General features: G+C 47.0%; 2 protein-coding genes across 3 annotated transcripts in view; one reads left to right on the plus strand and one right to left on the minus strand.

Annotated features, from left to right (window-relative positions):
• The first annotated feature begins 955 nt into the window (after positions 1-955).
• Slc46a2 (solute carrier family 46 member 2) lies at positions 956-6,429 on the plus strand. The gene is made up of 4 exons (XM_057785534.1): positions 956-2,090; positions 3,282-3,365; positions 3,913-4,069; positions 6,375-6,429. The coding sequence occupies exons 1-4, from the start codon at positions 956-958 to the stop codon at positions 6,427-6,429; spliced, it is 1,431 nt and encodes a 476-aa protein (XP_057641517.1).
• A 4,645-nt stretch (positions 6,430-11,074) lies between these two features.
• Positions 11,075-20,595, minus strand: part of Snx30 (sorting nexin family member 30) — a 124,122-nt gene continuing 114,601 nt past the window's right edge. For both annotated transcript variants that reach the window (XM_057783841.1, XM_057783840.1), the window contains one exon: positions 11,075-16,629. In XM_057783841.1, the coding sequence (XP_057639824.1) occupies positions 16,570-16,629 (60 nt within the window). In that variant the 3' untranslated portion in view covers positions 11,075-16,569. The remainder of the gene's footprint in view (positions 16,630-20,595) is intronic.

The raw sequence follows: 20,595 nt of genomic DNA on the forward strand, positions 1-20,595 counted from the left end.
CTACTACAGTATGTGTGCAAAGGTCAGAGACAGGTTTCTGAGTGGCTCTCTCCTTCTATGGTGTGGGTCCCAGGGTTTGAATGATGGCCATAAGGCTTGGTAGCAGGGTCTTTCCCTGCTGAACCATCTTTTCTTTTTGCTTTTTCTTTTTCTTTGTTTATTTAGAGACAGGGTCTCTTGTAGCCCACTCTCTTATGTAGCTGAGGATGGTCTTGAATTTTTGCGTCCTGGAATTACAGGCATGCGCCAGCATCCCTGGTTTACGTGATACAGCCATTAGAACCCAGAGTTCTGTGCACACCAAGGTTCCTCTTACTTTTTTTGTTTTTTGTTTTATTTTGTTTTTGAGACAAGGCTTCTCTGTAGCTTTGGATCCTGCCCTGGAAACTCACTTTGTAGACCAAACTGGTCTCAAAGTCACAGAAATCCGCCTGTCTCTGTCTCCTGAATGCTGGGATTAAAGGCGTGTGTCCTCTTTTGACAAAGAAAACTTGACACCACAGAGTTACATCAAGCAAAAGTCTAGCCATCAGACCCCTGCCCAAACCTGCCTCCAAACGAGGAAGAATTTGGAAATGCTCCCTGGGCGGATCCCAGAGCTTACTCAGCTGTTTCAGCACCTTTGGTCCTCAGCTAACGCAGGTCCTGTGGCCAGCTCTAAGAAGTGTGGGGAGGGAGCTGAGGCTCCCCTGTGCTCTGGCTTCCCTGGGCAGTCTCCAGCCTGCTCAGCCAGACCCGGGTGGAGGTGGGGGCGGGGCGCTGCTTTTTCTGACCGGGAAGGAGGGGCCACAGTTAGGTCGGTCCCTTGGCCAGTAAACTAGCTGCTGTCACAGGAGCCGCCCCAGGCTTCTCCCCAGCACTTAGGGACTGAGCCCCGACCCTCTGTAAAGCAGTCGGATTTGGGATCAGATTTCTGCAGACAGCAAACCCTGTCCCCTGCCGCAGCACAGGTTACATGGGTCCCGGGGTCACCTGTCCGTGGGGAAGCCGGCTCTCTGGCTTCCAGGTGAGGACTTGGATAGAGCCTGTGGTGGCCTCAACCCAGGTGGCCGGCTCCCTCTACGACGCAGGATTACTCTTGGTAGTGAAGGAGTCCTTTTCATCTGAGGCTGGAGGCTCTTCCAACCGCAATGCCAGCCAGTCGATCAGGGGGCATCAGGAGGACCAACAGCAGAAGGCCATCTCCAATTTCTACATCATTTACAACCTCGTGATGGGCCTGACACCGCTGCTGTCCGCCTATGGGTTGGGCTGGCTCAGTGACCGCTACCATCGCAAGATCTCTATCTGCACGGCAACAATGGGTTTCCTGCTGTGCCGCACGGGACTCCTCCTCAAAGTGATGCTGGACTGGCCGGTGGAGGTGTTGTACGGAGCAGTGGCGCTCAGTGGGCTCTGCGGGGGCTTCTCCGCTTATTGGTCCGGGGTCATGGCACTGGGATCCCTAGGCTGCACTGAAGGCCACCGCTCCTTGCGCCTCATCCTCATTGATTTAGTCCTGGGCTTGGCTGGGTTCTGTGGGAGCATGGCCTCGGGGCATCTCTTCAAACAAATAGTTGGGCACTCTGCTCAGGGCCTCCTGTTAACCTCCTGTAGCGTGGGTTGTGCAGCTTTTGCCCTTTTCTACAGCCTTTTTGTGCTGAAGGTCCCTGAGTCTGTGTCCAAGTCCAACAAGGTATATCCCACTGTAGATATTGTGTCTGGCATGGTGGGCACCTATCGAACCATGGATCCAGATGAACTGGGCAAGCAGGATGTATCCAGGAACCCTTTGACTCCTGGGAAAAAGAAGACCTCCCGGACCATCATCGCCCTGCTATTTGTGGGTGCCATCGTCTATGACCTGGCCGTTGTGGGCACAGTGGATGTCATGGCCCTTTTTGTGCTAAAGGAACCTCTCAGTTGGAACCAAGTGCAGCTGGGCTATGGGATGGCTTCTGGGTACATAATCTTCATCACCAGCTTCTTGGGTGTTCTTGTCTTCTCCCGCTACTTCCCGGACACCACGATGATCATAATTGGGATGGTCTCCTTCGGGTCTGGAGCCCTTCTCTTAGCCTTTGTGAAGGAGACATACATGTTCTACATTGGTAAGTTTGGGGCTCAGGGAGGCAGGACGCTGCAGGCAATCTGTGTCATAAGTTAGGGGTGTGGTCTAGGAGTCCCAGTTCAGTACAGGGGAGAAAGAATGGGTTTGTCTGTTTTGTGCATATATTACCGGTATTGCTCACTGGATCTTGCCACAGTGGTGCCCATGCTTTGGGGCAAGGAAGTGTAGTCAGTGGATGGCACAGCCTGAAGTGCAGATGGGTTCATGTGACTTTAATAATTTAAAATTGTACCTATGTAAACAGAGTGGGCAGTGTGCGCCCTATAACGCGCCTTTGGTGCTCAGAGGACGGTTTGGCAGAGCTCATTTTCTCCTTACACCATGTGGCTTCTGGGATTGAACTCAGGTTATCTGGTAGCAAGCACCTTTGCCTGCTAAGCTACTTTCCCAGCCCTCTCTTTCTAGCTTTAAATAGATGAAACACACAAAAAGTTCCCCAAATCATCTAGGGCCAGATAAGAGCTTTTCAACAACACACAGAATCTCTCAATAATTAGCCCCAGTAGAACTCCATTGGCTCTACAAGCACTGGAGTGCACACCCACAAGACCGTGGACTGGGGTTTCCACTGGAGGACAGAGAGGTCAGACAACCTTGAGCAGAACGCTGTAGAACTCATGCGGTAACAGAACTTTCTCCAGCTGTAATTGTGGCCTCACCCGTCAGCACAATGACCACTAACCACGCGTAGCTATTGAGCATTTGATATGTGACCAGCGTAAGAAAAGAAGAGTTTAGGGCTTATTTCATGTTAACTTACGTAGGCTGCATGTGCGGAATAGCTAACAATTTGGAAAGAAAAACTCTAGATGGTTATCAGGGAACTACCCCAGGTCATAGACCTCAGAGAGACAGCCAGCAAAATGGCAATGTCCCAGTTAAGAATCCTTGTGCAGAGGACAGAGTGCCCTTCTCTCCAGCCCTTCCCCCTTCCTTTTCTTTCTCTCCCCATCCCCCACTAGTTAATAATGAGGTGAGGCAGCTGAACTAGGTGGGGGAACCATTTCTGAGAGCCAGAGATTCAGAGTCTGGGCTACTCAGGGTGCTCCCAGCAGAGAAGTCTAGTCTTCTGGGCCAAGACCACAGGGATTGGGGGGGGGCACTGGAAGGGAAGCCTTTGTTTGTTCTGATCTGTGTTAAAGCTGGACTCAATTCTTCCGATCTGTTACAGCTCGAGCCATCATGATGTTTGCACTTATCCCCATCACGACCATCCGATCAGCCATGTCCAAACTCATAAAGGATTCTTCCTATGGTGAGCAGAGGACTCTCCAGGAGGTCCTGCTTGCTGTCACAGACTCTCAGAAACAGAAGATTCAGAAGCAGGGCTGGGGAGATGGCTCAGTTGATAAAGTGCTTGCACAAGGTCCTGAGGTGGATCTCCAACACTCATGAAATGCTGGTGTGGGGGCTGGGGAGGATGAGAGGAGGGTCCCTGCAATTTTATGCCTACTCATAGCCTTCACACACACACACACACACACACACACACACACACACACGTTCTAGAAGCATCATCAAACTTATAGGGAACATACTGGTTTCTATGTAGGGCAAGAAGAATGGAGAAAGGAGGGTAGAAAAAGTTCACAAAGTTAGTCACTACAAGTCAGAGTCAAGGAAAGATATTTCTGGAAGATCCAACTAGATAGAGACAGGATTCCCTCCAAATTGAGCCATGGGGACTGAAAAGGAGTCCTTAGGAGAGTGATGGGGTGTCTCTGGAGATCCCCAGGGACCAGGTAGGGGGAACAAGACAGGGACAACAATATATATCTTGATAATCTTTGTTTCTTCCACAGGAAAGGTGTTTGTTATATTGCAGCTGTGCCTAGCTCTGACTGGCGTGGTGACATCCACCCTATATAACAAGATCTATCAGCTCACTCTGGACAAGTTCACGGGCACCTGCTTTGTCCTATCTTCCTTTCTCTCTTTCTTGGCAATTGTCCCAATTGGGTAAGACAAAAACTGCCTAATGTGTGGGTTTAGGTTTAGGGCCCTGGTGTTTACATCAACAACAGGCTTTTTTTTTTTTTAATTATAAGTGCTTTCTCAAAGAAGGACAGCACCAAAAACTTAGTTCCTTTCTGACAATTTTATAAAATTATTTATTTATTTATTTATTTATTTATTTATTTATTTATATGCTTCCTTACAGTTGGAGGCTCTGTCAGAAACTCACACGAGCCATTCTGATCAAATCTTTGGTTTGAATCCTTTGTCCCTTCCAAGGACATTTTCTTCTCTGTGCCCTGAAGGGACTCAGTAACCACTGTGTGACTTGACACGTGTGAGCTCCCCAACAAGGCCTTAGGCAACAATTCCTTGACCTCTTCCTGGCCTCTTCCTTGTGAAACAAGAGCACTCACCTCCAGGCAAGCACAGGCAGATGACCCAGCAGTTAAAGAACAGGCGAGCTTCTCCATAGCCAGACACTGGTCCAGGAGTCAGAAGGATGGAAAAAAGCCAGGCTTCACTTGAATAAGTGTGAATTGCAAAGGTATGTGTGTGCAGGCACACACACATGAGCACGCGTGTGGGCTGAAGTTCATCCTTTCCTTATACCATGTAGGATCTGGGCTTGAACTCAGGTTGTCAGGCTTGGTGGCAAGTGTCCTTACCTGTTAAGTCATCTTACCAGCTCTGCAACAAATGTTTTGAAAACATTTCATGTGTGTTCAGATGCCCTTGGAGGCCAGAGGAAGGTCTTAGATCCCTTGGAGCTGGAGTTAGAGGTTGTTACAACAAACTCGGGTCCTCTGGAAGCATCCTTACCTGCAGAACCATCCTGCCAGCTCTACACCAAATCTTAATTAGCCACACAGAATCTTCATGATCTTGCGTCCAGCAGGCAGAGGCTCTGACTGGATGATCATGTGGAACAGGCACCTACCTGTTAAGTGCTTCCTCCATCAGCCTTCAGCTGTCCAGAAATATGTGCAGACAAAGACACATTTCTACACATTGCATGACTAGGAAAGATTTGAAAATAACTGCTCTCAGGTCCCATCTCCACAGACTGGGACTTGCACAGCCTGGGATAGACACTGTTTTAAAGCTCGACAGCTTGTTTTGAATGTATAACTAAGACTGAACACACATGATGTAACAGCAATGTTTCCCTTGTCCCGAAGTCACTCAATGAGAATCCGAAAATCTCTTCCAGCCAAAGGTGGCCAGGTTCTTGTGCCGTCATTAAGTAAAAGCAGGAGGAAGGCTATGCCAATCACAGACAGTTCTAGGAAGGCGTGCCAAAGCAGGGCGGGACATGGAAGTCAGAAGGCTGGACCAGCTACTATTGCATTCTCCTTCCTGATACCAGAAGAGGTCTTTAGGCCAGGGCTGCCAACAGCCTGGCCATAAATGAGGGGGTGGGATCTGAGTGGTCCCTGTAACCAAGGGAAGGCATAGTCACAGTCACCATGGGAACCTGTCTTCCTTGCCAGTTCTTCTTTACATGAACAGGGGGTGTTAAGGAAGGCTTCACGAGGCTCTCTGCTACATGGGGAAAGTGTAAACCTCCAGAAGAGAATGATTTCATGTTCTCCAACCTCCACACAACCTACATCCATATCCCATCTCCATCACAGACTTTTAAACAAACAGTACTAGTAAACACTTTAAATCTTTGTATATAATAATTCATAAAGACTCCTTCAAGGTAACTATTATTTATCCCTATTTTGCAGAAGAGAAAACAAAAACTCCTCCCTCCACGTTGGTCTAAATTAAATCTTGTTTAAGCTTCTGTATTTCCCTTCACAGCACACTGTTTATATGCTTCCCACTGGACTATAGGCTCGCAGAAGACAGAGCCCACAGCTGTGTGGCTCCCTGTGTGCCCACGGTGCCCAGGAGAGAGCTCAGCAACTAAGAAGTCTAGAACATGATTCTCAACCTGTGGGTTGCATATTACATATTTACATTACAATTCATAGCAAAAGCAAAGCCACAGTTACGGAGTAGCAACAAAAAGAATTTTATAGTTGTGGGTCAAACAACATGAGGACCTGTATTAGAGGATCGCACTAGGAAGGTTGAGGACCACTGCCCTAGGAGGGTTTGCTCAGTGACTAAATGCAGAACTGAGGCAAAGATGAAACAGCTGGGAGAGGTTCATTATCCCAGTAACATCTGATGCACTGTGGTGAGAAAGAGCGGTGGGGGATGATCCAGGCACAGAGGAAGCTGCAAAGTTGCCTGCTTCCCTTTGCCTCATTCCAGCTCTCCTTTTCTAATCCTCTTTTGCAAATCCTTACAGCATCGTGGCCTACAAACAAGTCCCAAGGGCACAAGGAGAGGGCGCGGAGAAATGAAGGAGCTGAAAACACCATCAATTACCAAGTTCTGCCCATGAAACCCAAATTCCAGCCTTCCAATGGCCCTTAGGTTCCTGGTGGGAGGGAAAATCACTTTCTGGGTGTCGGAGGAAAGGCAGAGGTTAGGGTCTGGGGTACCAGCTGCTTGCACTGGCATTCTAGGTCCTGGAAGGGTTCAGGCTCCATTCAGCTAGCCTTTCTCCCATCACTGTCTTAAGGGTTCCAATCAAGGGATAGCAAGTCTCATGGGCACAGTGCTAGAGGTTCTGTGGAAGACTTAAGCCTGTATTTCACCAGCCCAAGGGGGATGAACATGAAATGGACATTTTGTAAAATCTGACATTTTTCTACGAATAATAATAGTTTTCAAGTTAATGTAAAATCTTGAAAAAAAATCAGTTTTCTTGGTTGAGTTTTCCTCAGCTAGGAACAAGAGAGCAACAAAGTTCATGGCAGTGTTAACACTGTTGCTTTTAGGAAGCTCAGTTGGTGGAGTGCTGGCTTCGAACCTCAGCACCTCATAAATCAGGCATGGCCGTGCACAGCTGAAGTTCTGCACTCCAGAGGCTGAGGCAGAAGGATCAGAACTTTAAGGCTATCCTCAGCTATATTGCAGTCTGAGGCCACCAGGAATACATAAAGTCCTGCCTCAAAGAAACAAACCCAGCAACAACAGTAAAATCCAGCAAGGACCAGTGAACTATGCAGTTGGACACTTTCAATCATCACTTTCTTGAGTGGATGGTGTGAAGAGACAGGGTGTCTGGCATCAGCTTTTCTGAGTTACTTGTTCTGATTGTCCCTTTTGCTCCGAATAAAATCAACATTTACGTTGTGAGTTCAAATCCTTCTTTTCTGGGTGGGACCCCCGTAGCTACAGATGTAGGATTCTCAAGCTGGAGTGAAATACAGTTTGTATCTGATTCCCTTGCAGGGAATGATCAAAACTTGTCTTCCCTCCTCCTCTCTTCCAAGCTCAGTGCATTTCCAACCCCATCCTCTTCCTTCTGTCCTTGCCTCTTTAACTCTTAGGTGCCAAAAGCCCCCTGTGGTTCTTCAATACCCTAAATTTTCCCCACAGACTCCAGAATTTTTCCAACACCTGAGTCAACACCTCCATTATTTTCCCCCATTCACCATTTAAGATTACTGTTTCCATCCTCTTTCCTGACTGATAGAATAGCAACACCTCCATCTCCCAGGTCATCAGGCTCCAAATCACCTCTGACCTGGTCCTCATCTCTTAAATCCAGCTGCCCCATCACAACCTCTTCCTTTTTAAAAATCACTTCTTGCTTTAAGAAAAGATTTTTATAACGTGTGTGCGTGCGTGTGTGTGTGTTACCATGTGGTCCCGAGGGTCAACCACCTTCACCTGCACAGTCATCTTGCTAGCTCTTGCCGTGGCTTTAGCTATTTCTTTCTATTTATTTCACAGTCTGACCCCAACCCCCCAACATCTGACCTCTGTACCTTTTAAAATGAGGTGGGTCTCTGTCTCTGTCTCCTTTCATCGCCTGATGAAGGTTAATATTCAGGAGGATGCCTATATGTTTTTCTTTGGGTTCACCTTCTTATTTAGCTTCTCTAGGATCACGAATTAAAGACTCAATGTCCTTTATTTATGGCTAAAAGCCAAATATGAGTGAGTACAACCCATGTTCCTCTTTTTGGGTCTGGCTTACCTCACTCAGGATAGTGTTTTCTATTTCCGTCCATTTGTATGCAAAATTCAAGAAGTCATTGTTTTTTACTGCTGAGTAGTACTCTAATATGTATATACTCCATACTTTCTTCATCCATTCTTATATTGAAGGGCATCTAGGTTGTTTTCAGGTTGTGGCTATTACAAACAATGCTGCTATGAACATAGTTGAGCATATACTTTTGTTGTATGATAAGGCATCTCTTGGGTATATTACCAAGAGTGGTATTGCTGGGTCCAGGGGTAGGTTGATCCCGAATTTCCTGAGAAACCGCCACACTGCTTTCCAAAGTGGTTGCACAAGTTTACATTCCCACCAGCAATGGATGAGTGTACCCCTTTCTCCACAACCTCTCCAGCAAAGGCTATCATTGGTGTTTTTTTATTTTAGCCATTCTGACAGGAGAGACCCACATTGGAGCACCGGACTGAAATCTCAAGGTCCAAATCAGGAGCAGAAGGAGAGAGAGCATGAGCAAGGAACTCAGGACCGTGAGGGGTGCACCCACACACTGAGACAATGGGGATGTTCTATTGGGAACTCACCAAGGCCAGCTGGCCCGAGTCTGAAAAAGCATGGTATAAAACCGGACTCGCAGAACATAGCGGACAATGAGGACTACTGAGAAGTCAAGAACAATGGCAATGGGTTTTTGATCCTACTGCACATACTGGCTTTGTGGGAGCCTAGGCAGTTTGGATGCTCACCTTACTAGACCTGGATGGAGGTGGGTGGTCCTTGGTCTTCCCACAGGGCAGGGAACCCTGATTGATCATTGGGCTGACAAGGGAGGGGGACTTGATCCGGGGAGGGGGAGGGAAATGGGAGGCGGTGGCGGGGAAGAGGCAGAAATCTTTAATAAATAAATAAATTAAAAAAAAAAAATAAAAGTTTAAACAATACCCCCCCCCAATGAGAAGGTGGAAGGTATATAAATGCTCCTTTAAAAAAAATCAGCTAAGCATATAGAAAAAGCTTACTCATTAATATTTAACTTGGGGGGCTGGAGAGACTGCTCAGTGGTTAAGAGCACTGGCTGGCTGCTCTTCTAGATGTCCAGAATTCAATTTCCAGCAACCACATGGTGGCTCACGACCATCTGTAATAAGATCTGGTGCTTTCTTCTGGCCTGCAGACATGCATGCATACTGTATACAAAATAAATAAATCTCTAAAAAATATTTAACTTGGACATATTAAACATATAGTAGTAGGAAGAGCCCTTCCGTAAGGGCTGTCACAAGTGCTCACCAGACAGGTGCTTTGTGTACATAATTACTAGTTTGTCGAAAACCCTATAGGGAAGGCTTTCCTGTACTTCAAAGGTCACAGTACTGAAAGCTCAGAGATCACAGTTATTAAATGAGAAAATGGAATTTAAGTCTCAAATCTCTTTATTCCATCTTGCTGCCCCATTTTATATCACTGCAGTATTGGATTAATGATGTTGGATTAATCAAATAATTATCACTAAATCCAGAATCATTAGGACATCCATTTCCAAGGTCTGGCATGCATATATATCATATATATAAATATGAAACAATGCCTCACTATCAAGCCTTGGTTGACCTGGAACTCAATATGCAGACCAAACAGGACTCAGACTTAGAGATCTGTCTGCTTCTTCCTCCCATGTGCTGGGGTCAAAGGTGGGTGCATCAAGTTCAGCTTCATTTTAAATTACCTGTACATGCGTTGAGTGGGAATATGCATGCGAGAAGGCTAAAGGCTCCAAGAATAAGAATATAAAAATGTAGATTCCAGAAATAAGAGTGTAGAAATAAAGAAATGTAAAGTTGTAAGCCTAGGAGAATGAGAACAGACTGTCTCTTAGCATCTTAAGGATGAACTATTAACAGCAGGCTACTCTGCTTTACAACCCAGAGCTCTCTTCACAAGGCTAAAGCATCTCTGCAAACTGAGAGCTAGCCTACGGATATGAGCTGAGCCAACTTTTAGGAGACAGATACATGACCTCTGAGTTACACATTATCCCTGCTGTGTGAGATTGGCACCATCAAAGGGGAGAGCACAGGGCTCAGTAAACACCACCTGGAAGTACCAAGAAAGACATTAGATCAAGTACAAACACTAGTTTAGCTGAAAAACTCTGTTAATGGAGATTGTAAAGCAAGGCAATCTGTATCTGAGTTTTACCTCAAGATTGTAGAAATTTCGTTGTTCAGACCTAATGCTTGGTGTCCCTACTATAAAAAGGTGGGTTCAGAAACCAGCCTTTGCCACAACCTTACAAAATCCATCTCTGGCTGTGGTCTCAGCTAGCTGATAAGCTTTATGTGCCCCATGGAGATTTGTAATTTTATTTTTTCCTGGAATCTGGTTTCTGGATTAAAGTTCACTTCTGGTTTATTAGACTTTGGTGGTCTGTCCCCATCTTTGGGTGACCTCCCTGGGCCCAACAAAGGCAAAGGAGGTCCCGTAGAGCAGGAGTTATATGTGGTTGTGAGCTACCAGACACAGGTACTGGGAACTGAATTCTGGCCCTGTTCTCCTCAAAATCACTCTCATAAACCACAGGCATCCTTTTCTTGAAAATGCCTCTCAAACATGGCAGGAAAACAAAAACAAAGCAAGAATCAGGAAACGGCTGCCCATGTGGGAAAAATCTGTGTAGCATCCACCTGCCAATCTCACTGATACTATAGCAGTGTTTCCATCTCCCTAAATTGGTGCCAACTCATAAGACTGCAGGAGAGGGTGAATTGCGGCAGGACCTACCGTGAAGTGAACAGGAAGGATAAGTGTGTACTTACGTTTGCCTTTTCTTATTACCCTGCAAGAAATGTTCTGATTCTCATAAGCAAATTATCATCTGTTCAGAGAAACTTTTAAAAACCCAGAAAGATAGGCATCCCATTTTCCTGTCCTAACAGATACAAATGAGCACATGATCCAGGATAAATAAAGCATCTTTTATAGGTTTATTGGTCCATTGCTTTAAGTGAGGTAAAGATTTTTTTTTAATTTACAAGCTAATAGTTTATCAAGCAATACAAATTCTTTGTTTACCTCAAAATGTAATACTAATTCCATAGTAAACAACAAACAGAATTTCTTACACATAGATATATGAAAAATCAAAGTGGACAAGAACCTCGTGCCAGCATAAAAAATACAACAAAACATGTCTGGTTCTGTAACAAAGAGAAAGGTGACATTCTTTTTCGGTAGTTTCATGAGACAAAGACTTAGTTCTGTAAATAAATCACTTCTTGTCAACACATATTCCCTCAAGCACTTATGTTCACAGCTTTTGTTTTGGTTTAATGGCAGCATGGAGAGAACCAGGGTAGGACTCCATTCCTCAGAAGCCTGTTTCTTTCTCTGGAAGTTTTAAACACAAAGAACAATTTCTAAAAAGTCCAAATATTTGTTTTCATCCCCCTTGAAGAGTTAGAATGAGAGTTAGGTTTGCTGGCAGTTTGCTTCATGGGAGTCTGTCAGATGTAGGCTGTCTCTCCGTGCATTCCTGACGCAGGCATGAAGGGAACAGGCACACGGAAATACAATGAGCAGGGACTCAGGGAGCCCAGCCCTGCACAGCCTAGGTGGGCAGTGCTGACTGGAAGAGACGCTGGCTTGTGCTGCTTTGTTCCTGGATGAAGGCCCAGTGGACACAGCTCCCCCTCCTTCCCTCCAGCATTGTTCCTGGCAGAGTGCCAGTCTAAGGCTGTGGCCCAGCCTGTTCAACAGCAGTGTGCACAGGTGTTAGCTGCTCTGACCTGGGCTGTGGAGAGCCCAGAATCACCCAATACTTGGGCGGTACTTCTGGGAGAGGCACATTTGAACCCTTCAACACTGGCTTTAGTAGTGAGTGAGTTGGCAGAACAGGTATGCTATTTGGCATTTCAACCTCTGGAGAATTTCTATCCCAGTGTGCTCTTGGACCACTCTGAAGAGGCAATGCAAGCCTCTCATGCTGCCGCAATCTGGAGAGTTCTCTGAAGCTATGCAATTTGTCACTGCTGATAATGTCGGTATCCTCCACACCCCAACTAGGCCAAAGCACACTAAGCTTGTCTTTCTCCCTCAAAAACATCAAAACGGGCTGTGCTCCCTGTTTCTTGACATTATTTTCAAATACCATTTGCCAACAGAAATATTTAGTCTTGCTTCCCAAAAGGCCACCCTCCTTCTGTGACCTATACCTCTGGCTTGTGACTTTAAGAGGATTGAAGATGGCCCATAATAAGTTTCTAGACCAACTGCTTCTACACGTAAAACTCTTTCTATGCCAACACTTTAAAGCACTAGGAAGGCAATTAGTGGGCACTGACAACTGTTTAAGAACTACTGCTATGCTTTTAACAGTCTGTGGCTTTTCCTGGATGTGTTGGTTTTCAAGTGCTAAGAACGCCGATATGAGATACACATCTTATTCGTCTCTTTAAAAGTTTCCCCACCCCATGGCGCTTATTTATAAACTACAATAGTTAAGAACTAGTAACATTTTTTTTTTTTGCCACACATAAAGTATTGGATAGTCAGTCATACCCAGGAATATTCCAAACAGATAAGATTGAGAGAGAATGGTCAGCCCTGTAACAGTGCCTCCAGTCTTCTTAGACACCGAGTTCCTGTCCTCTGATGTGTATAAGCATGGGGACACCTTCAAAAAGGAACACTGACGACCTACAGAGCAGGCTGGTAAAAACCGAGTCCCTCATTAGTCACTAAATTAAAAATAGGGAGGAAGCAAGCAGCCCCAACACACCGACTGCACCTCTATTTGGCCAAGAAGAGGTCATTTTCCTCAACTTTACTGCTAAGTGCCACCTGCTACCTGAGCAGAGCAAGTCACAGGTGATGAGAAGGCACATGCAATCTGTTGTCATCCTGAAGACTCTTGAGAGCGAGACGGCAAACCCAAGTTCCCAACGTAATTTGTAAATGAAGGTGAGCAAAGTCCCCTAGCTATGTGTTACCTTACTTCATTTCCAAATACCCTTTATGAGAAGGTGGGGTCCAGAAGGGGCCCAGCCCCAGGAGCTGATCCTCTGTAAGAATCACCCTTCATGGTCGCCAGCTCCACCTAGCCAGAGAAGAGCCCACCTCCAGCTGACTCCAAGACCCAAGCCAGTAGCGTCAACACAGTGTCTAAGGCAGTCGTTGGCTTTGTTCTATCCACCCCAACCCGCTCAGGATAGTGCAGTGTAGTGCCCTTACCGTGGTTCAGATGACCTCACTGAAACAACCAGCTACCTAGTACCTAGAGCTTCAGAGGGCCCTGCCCTCACAGGCCAGGACCAAGGCCCAGAGGCTGAGTGCTCTTCCGGTGCTATTCTAAGGGAAGCCATTGTGCTCACTTCTAAAGTCAGAACTTCCATTGGGCCTCACCAAGGGCTGCAGTGTGCATGGACAGCAGAAAGAGTACATTCTACTCAACACCCAGAGCACACCCCACGGGGTTCACATCTGTCCCCAAGCACGGTGGGGCTTTCTTGTTTCAGCTATGGGAAAATGCCTGGTGAGTTCAGAAGAAGCCTGGTGAAGCACCAAGCCCACTGCCTCCTTAAGCCTACTTTCCACTCACCAGCAATCATTACTGAACCCGAGGAGAGGATAAAACCCAACCCCACAGAGGCTGAGGAGTGAGGAGTGAGCCCCTCCTTGCTTTGAGCACAGCAGCTCAGATTCTTCTTGTAAATTGTCAGCATTCCTACTACAAATCACGACACTGTCCTAAACTCTTGCATCTCTCCAATCTCCTTGGTCTTAAGAACTTTCTTTTTTTGCCTGGGCAAATTTCTAACCCAGGGAAGAAACCCTCCATCTCTCAGGACCGGGCAGTCATGGGGCCAACTTTCATTTCACTGTCCCGTGTTCACGCCTCCAAAGCTATCCACGTCTCTCTACCTGAGTACAGTGCTCTGCCCTCAAGGCAAAGTCTCATGGGAAATAAACAAGAGGGATCCGTGACTTCAGGGCAGAGGCTCCAGAAGGAACGAATGAGGCCTCTCTAAGGCCTTTTGGCACTGTCGTCTCTGAGCTATATTTTGTGGGGGGAATCTCTTTTGGGCTTGGCCAAGAGGAAGCAAATGCTTGGGACTGCTGAGCTTCTGGGGACTTGCGGGAGCCCCAGAGTAGGCGGGTAGGAGGCCTCTTTCCACTGTCTACTGCCCCTTCTCTTCTGGGCCAGATGCTAGCCTGAAGACAGGGACAAGAGTGCCTTCTTGTGCATGGCTGTTCTTGGCTTAGCCACTGACATCATTTCTAGGGGACAGAAAGTTTCCATTATCCCAGCTCTTTCTGGAATCTCAAAGTCTAGGGACATTGCTTGCTGGCCAAATAAATAGAAGACAGAAATTTCAAGATGCCGTAAAAGCCAGCCTCTCATGAGGGAATGGCTGTGGATCCTGCTTCCCTCCGTTTACTTCCCCTGCAGCCCAGGGCTGTTTTCACAGGACTCCCTTCTTGTGTAGCTAACCAGCACACAGGATTGACCTGAGGTTTCAGCAACCAGCTCATCATCAAATTTTAGCTTCTCCTTAATTCTTTCCATAGTTCTTGCCAAACATCATTACGCTGGACACTTAACAAGGGCACAATCCACAAAGCCAAGTTTCATGTTTCCCAAAGATGAACATCACTGCTGGGCCAGCCTGGTGTCTGCTGGCATCTACCAATGGAGACCTGCCGGTGACTGGACACACGCCCTGACTCTACCAGCACGCTAGGTTGACTCTGGGCATTTACACCCACACCAACCTGATGGCTTCGGAGGTAGAATGAGATTCCAGGCCACTGAAGTTTGGAGTGGACAGACTGTTCTTACCTTTCCACTTCAGCAGGTCATTTCTATTTGTACCAAACAGAATTCACATCAAAGGAGTTCAGGATGGCACAGAGGGGGTTTGGGCAAGTACCAAGAGTTGCAGAAACTATTATTTCAATCACAAATTTGTCAAATGTGAGGAAAAGGCAAATTGTTTCATGCTGTCTAGCTGCTGCCCATGATGGAGGCCAACTCTGCGCGAGGGAAGGGAGGCTCCAGCACGCGGTGCGCTGATTAGAATTCGCAAATAACTTGTATGTGAAGCAGCAACTCGACTGCTTCATTCTAAAAACAAACAGAACCCCTTCCATTTACCCGAGCTCGGATTTATGCGTTTTAGCAGAGCCACAGATGAAAGAACACACTACGCAGCTGCTTTTCAACAAGGGCCTCAAAAAGAGCCTTTCTAGCTGCTGGATTTATGGCAACTTGAGAAGTTTCAAATGAAGACTTTAAGCACAGCCAGCAGTCTCCAGATTTGGGCAGCAAATGGAGATTTCCACATATCTAGAAGCAAAGAGCATGCTGGCACTCTCCTCATCTCTGAGTGCCCTGCGGATGCTTTCGTCCTGACCACAGAATTCTGAGTGTTAAACACTCATGTAGACATTCATACTGAATTTACAAACTGGTGACAGTCATGACAATGTGACATACCAGCCCTCACTGCAAGGTTGCCTGGATATTCAGTGGGCATGACAGGAAGTATTAAACCAGACATTTTTGGTGAAGTAAAGGCAAATTGCATAAAGCAGACACTGGGACTGGGGCTTGGCACACAGGAGAGTCGCTGACCATAAAATAGCAGCTGTTTCCTAAGAGGTCTAAGAGCAACCACGACAATGGTTAAACAAGCAAAACAAGCACATTGACACCTTCACAAAAAAAAAAAATGCACCTTTTTTGTCAATTCACACCGAAAAGCTTCTCATCTATAGCACTGTGGTGCCAGAAACAAGATCCAGGAGCATTCCCTTCAGCTTCCTGAGGCATGGCATAAGGACGAGGACGCTGGCTCAAGCACTGGTGCACACGGACACTGATTTAAATGGACCCATGTGAACCAGAAACAAGTCAAAAGATGCCACTCATGATGAGCAGGCAGTAGGCCACAGTCACTGTAAATTAAGGACTTTCCAAGAAGGTACCTAACCTCCCATGCTGGGACAGGTCAACGCCCTCAGGGGTAAAGCGCAGAACCACATGCTCTCCACAGCAAGCCACAGCTGCCTTCTTCATGTCTCCTGTGTCCCCGAAAAGCAGGGTTCATGTTCTGTCTCACAAATCAATTGGGTTGCCCCCAAAGTGATGTCACATGTCATCTGGGGGCTGTTCTGTCCCTTAGTTTCAAGTCTTCGTAGTGTTCCATTTAGGAGGTTCCTTCACAATATGGAGGTATGCTTCTGTTGAGAGATGATTACAGACTCACAGACTCCACCAAGGAATAAATACTAAACTGAAAAACAACTGTGGGGGAGGGGAGGGGAGGGGAGGGGAGGGGAGGGGAAGTACACAAACGGGAGGTGTTGTTGTGCTCTGTTCTCATGGCCACCTCTCCGGCACTGCAGGGACACTCCGGTTCAGGGTGCCGTGCCCTGTGGAGGCAGAAGAGTCTCTGTCCCAAGAACAGGTCTACTTGGTCTCTTGTTTTTCTTGCAGTAGTGGAATAATTGACTCCCACGCCATGAGGCACTGAAACGACAACATCCACACAAGGTCAGCTGCTGAATGCCACTCTGCCAGCCCTGATCCTGCTGGGTCACCTTTGTCAGTCGCACCTACCTGTGTTGACAATACTATTATCAATAGAGGAAGCGACAAGCGTTTGTCTGGAATGTGCCACCCCATCTTTATGAAAGAACAATGTCCTTCCAAGGCTTGCATGCATTCGTGAGAGTGTGAGGCCCACACCCAGGGAGCGGACATGGGTCTGCTCTAAGAAAATCTTTCCTTCGACGAAGCAAACACTAGACCAGGCAGGAAACTCCTGATGAGGACGCCGGTTCTGAGCACCCACGGCAACACTGCTGGAGGCTTGGGTGGGGCTTGCACAAGGACGTAAACACGAAAGCCCGGCCACCTGAGCCAGGGCGGGCAGAAAACCTGCTCTGAGTCACCAACCCCACAGAATGGGGAGAAAGGAGCCCAGCAATTCCTACAGTTATTTCTGTTTATGTGAAGGTGGGGTACATGTGCCATGACATTTGTATGGATGTCAGAACAACCTTAAGGGGTCAGTTCTCTCCTTCCACCACGTGGGTTCCAGGGATCAAATCCAGGCTCTCAGGCTTGGCAGCAAGCAAGCAATCTCACTGGCCCAACTACCAGGTTTAATTAGACCCATACACTGGTATGTATTTTATATTCGCTGTTACACAGTTCGTAGTCAGAACATGAATACAAACTGATAATCCTTTCTCTTCATTCCAGGCCCTTGTGACAGGCCAAGAACTTAGAAGACTTGGGCACTGCCTCTGAGAGTGGCTGGCTCAGCAGCTACATCCTCCCTCTGAAAAGCCTCTTGTAAAAGGGAAGGACAAACCCACTGTAACAGACAGCCTTGGGGTAAAGGAGGACTGTGTGCTGAGTCACCTGGGGAGGAGTTCTGCAGAGGTGGGAGGAGGAGAGAGGCATCAGGTCAGGCAGAAAGAGGAGTGGTGAAACTTCTCCCTGGTACCTTCCTGGACGACTCAGAAGCCTGTCCTAAATACAGAAAGACTAGGCGGCCTCAGGAGCTTGTTCCAGTAATGACCCTGAAGGGAAGGCCATAGGATTCCAAACTCTCCTATCTACAAGGTTCTCTCTGCATGTCCCAAAAGGAATCATGACTGATCAAACTTTCACTTTGGTCCTCAAATGTGCCATCTCTTTTCTTGCTCAGGGACCTTGCGTATGTTGTACCCTTTGCCTACAGTACACATTTGTCAAACCTTTGGCTCTAAGGATCAGAATAAATGTGACTTCCATAGACTGAGGATGCCCAGAGGGCTGTGCAAACCCTGCTATTTATCAACTTTGTAAACAATCCTTTGCACACAAAAAAGTACAGGAAGAAAATGTCAAATACATGTAGAAGCCAAGACCAGGCATCAAGATCGTTACCTTATTTATGGTACAATGGGAAGAAACAGGCATAGACCCGAGTTTGCATTCTGGGATTTCAGAGATGGCAGATTCACCCACAACAGACATGATGGAGACACTGAACCTGGCTGCTTTTAGACTGGGAAGGAAGAACAGCAAGGTAATTTTTATTGACTGTTTGCCAAATGCTGAGTATGTTCTGGAAACTTGAATGAGCATTTTACTTTATCTTTATAATCATTCCATAAAAAATGATTAGCACTTACAAATCAAGAACAAGAGAGATGAGCAGGTGTCTTACTAACACACAGCCAGCAGGAGAAACTTCTTGTAGGAAGCAACGCTGTTTCTGAAAGTGTATGGCTACTGTCTCCTAAGCTGACTGTGTGTGAGGGCAATTCAAACTACGGTTCTGTCAGTCAGACAAGCTGACTGTGTGTGAGGGCAATCCAAACCACGGTTCTGTCAGTTAGATGCTTGTAGTTTGGCACTCAAAGGGTGGGTCAGCTTGGGAGGACTTTTTAAAACTGTGAGTATTGGTTTCTTTAGCTTTAAATTGAAAATCATTAAATCTTAGTCACATCAGTTGACATGAACACATGGCTTGGGTCCTGGAACCCTGACTAGGGGTGACAAAGAAGAAAGGACAGACATACAGACACACATGCAGCAAAGCTGGGATCACTCTGATAGAGGGCTCCTACTGCCAGCAACATGGAACCTCAATGAGTTTATTAGGTTCCGCATTGGGAGAGGGATTAGCTGGTATCCGTAGATCTCTGTAGCAGTAGTCTCAGGCTGTAAATACCTGGGAGGAGGACGCTACAATTCTAGTCTTTGCAACACCCTGATCAATTGTTCAAAAACACTCACACTCAGACCCTAGGAAGCTCTACTATCCCTCTGGAGCCTGGATTTGCCAGTTTCCCATGGGCCAGAGGCCTTTGAGGCCTCGAAATGGGTCAACAACACATATTCACTCAGACACTCACTCAGTCAGGTCCTCACTCAGGCCCTCACACACTCAGGTCTCCTTACACACTCAGGCCCTGACACACACACTCAGGCTCTCACACACACACTCAGGCCCTCACACACACACTCAGGCCCTCACACACACACACGCACACACACACACACTCAGGCCCTCACACACACACGCACACACACACACTCAGGCCCTCACACACACACACCCAGGCCCTCACACACTCACACACACACACACTCAGGTCCTCACACACTCAGGCCCTCACATACACATTCAGGCCCTCACACACACACACACACTCAGGTCCTCACTCACTCAGGCCCTCACACACTCAGGCCCTCACATACACACTCAGGCCCTCACACACACACACTCAGGCCGTCACACACAAAGGCCCTCACACAATTAGGCTCTCACATACACACTCAGGCCCTCACACACACACACTCAGGCCCTCACACACTCAGGCCCTCACACAATTAGGCCCTCACATACACACTCAGGCCCTCACATACACACACTCAGGCCCTCACACAATTAGGCCCTCACATACACACTCAGGCCCTCACATACACACACTCAGGCCCTCACACACTCAGGCCCTCACACACTCAGACCCTCACACACACACACTCAGGCCCTCACACAATCAGGCCCTCACATACACACTCAGGCCCTCACTCCCTCAGGCCTTCCTCTGACGCCCACACCTTGTGGCCATGATGGAGTTCAATTTAATGAGCTGGCCCATTATCCAGGGACGATCCAGTTCAGAAACAACAGACTCCAGAGAAAAGGCAGGTAAAGATGGAGGACACCTATCTCCCCCACCTCTCAGCTGGTTTTCCTTTGGTAAGCCGGAAAATGTACAGGCATACCACCTAAAAGCAGTTGCCACAATCATCAAAGCCTCTATCACAGCCTAGGCCAAGGATGCTTCCTAGGGCTACAAGCTAGGAGATATGCTTGTCCCTATCCACCTTCCACAGGAGAGAGGCTGCCCTGTCTCCAACAGCTAAACTTCAAGGCCACAAGTTATTTCAACTGGACTTGGGCCATTGTTTAACTCTTAAGTGTAGTCTACAAAAGACATCAAGACTCACTACCAGAAATGACTTCAAATTAGATACATCAGGCATGAACCTTGATTTGAGGAGATGGGCCTCTCTCTCGTACCCTCCCATCCCGTGTGTGTGTGTGTGTGTGTGTGTGTGTGTGTTAATAGAAATGTTTAACCTGAGGTCCACAGGTCAAGAGGATGCAAGAATAAAAACTTTCCTAATATCATTGCTTTCCTGTCTAATTCCATACAGCTTTATTTTAGGTATTTAAAAAGAGTATTAAAAACAAACAAGATCTTAATAAGATGTCTATCAGCCTCAGTAGATGACTAAAGGGGGTCCATGGCACAGTGAAAATAAACTTTATGTGAACCCCAAAGCCTCCATAAACTGGGGTACCCATGTGCTGATCTCAGTGGCTCTGGGAAGCAGTCACACACTCCAGCAGTGTCTAAGAGGCGTGCACGAGAACTGGCTCTCTGCCTCGAAACTCAGCCCTGCTCGGCCAGGGCGCTTGGGAGA

The sequence above is a fragment of the Chionomys nivalis genome, chromosome 11 (genome assembly GCF_950005125.1).
Source record: "Chionomys nivalis chromosome 11, mChiNiv1.1, whole genome shotgun sequence".
NCBI lineage: Eukaryota > Metazoa > Chordata > Mammalia > Rodentia > Cricetidae > Chionomys > Chionomys nivalis.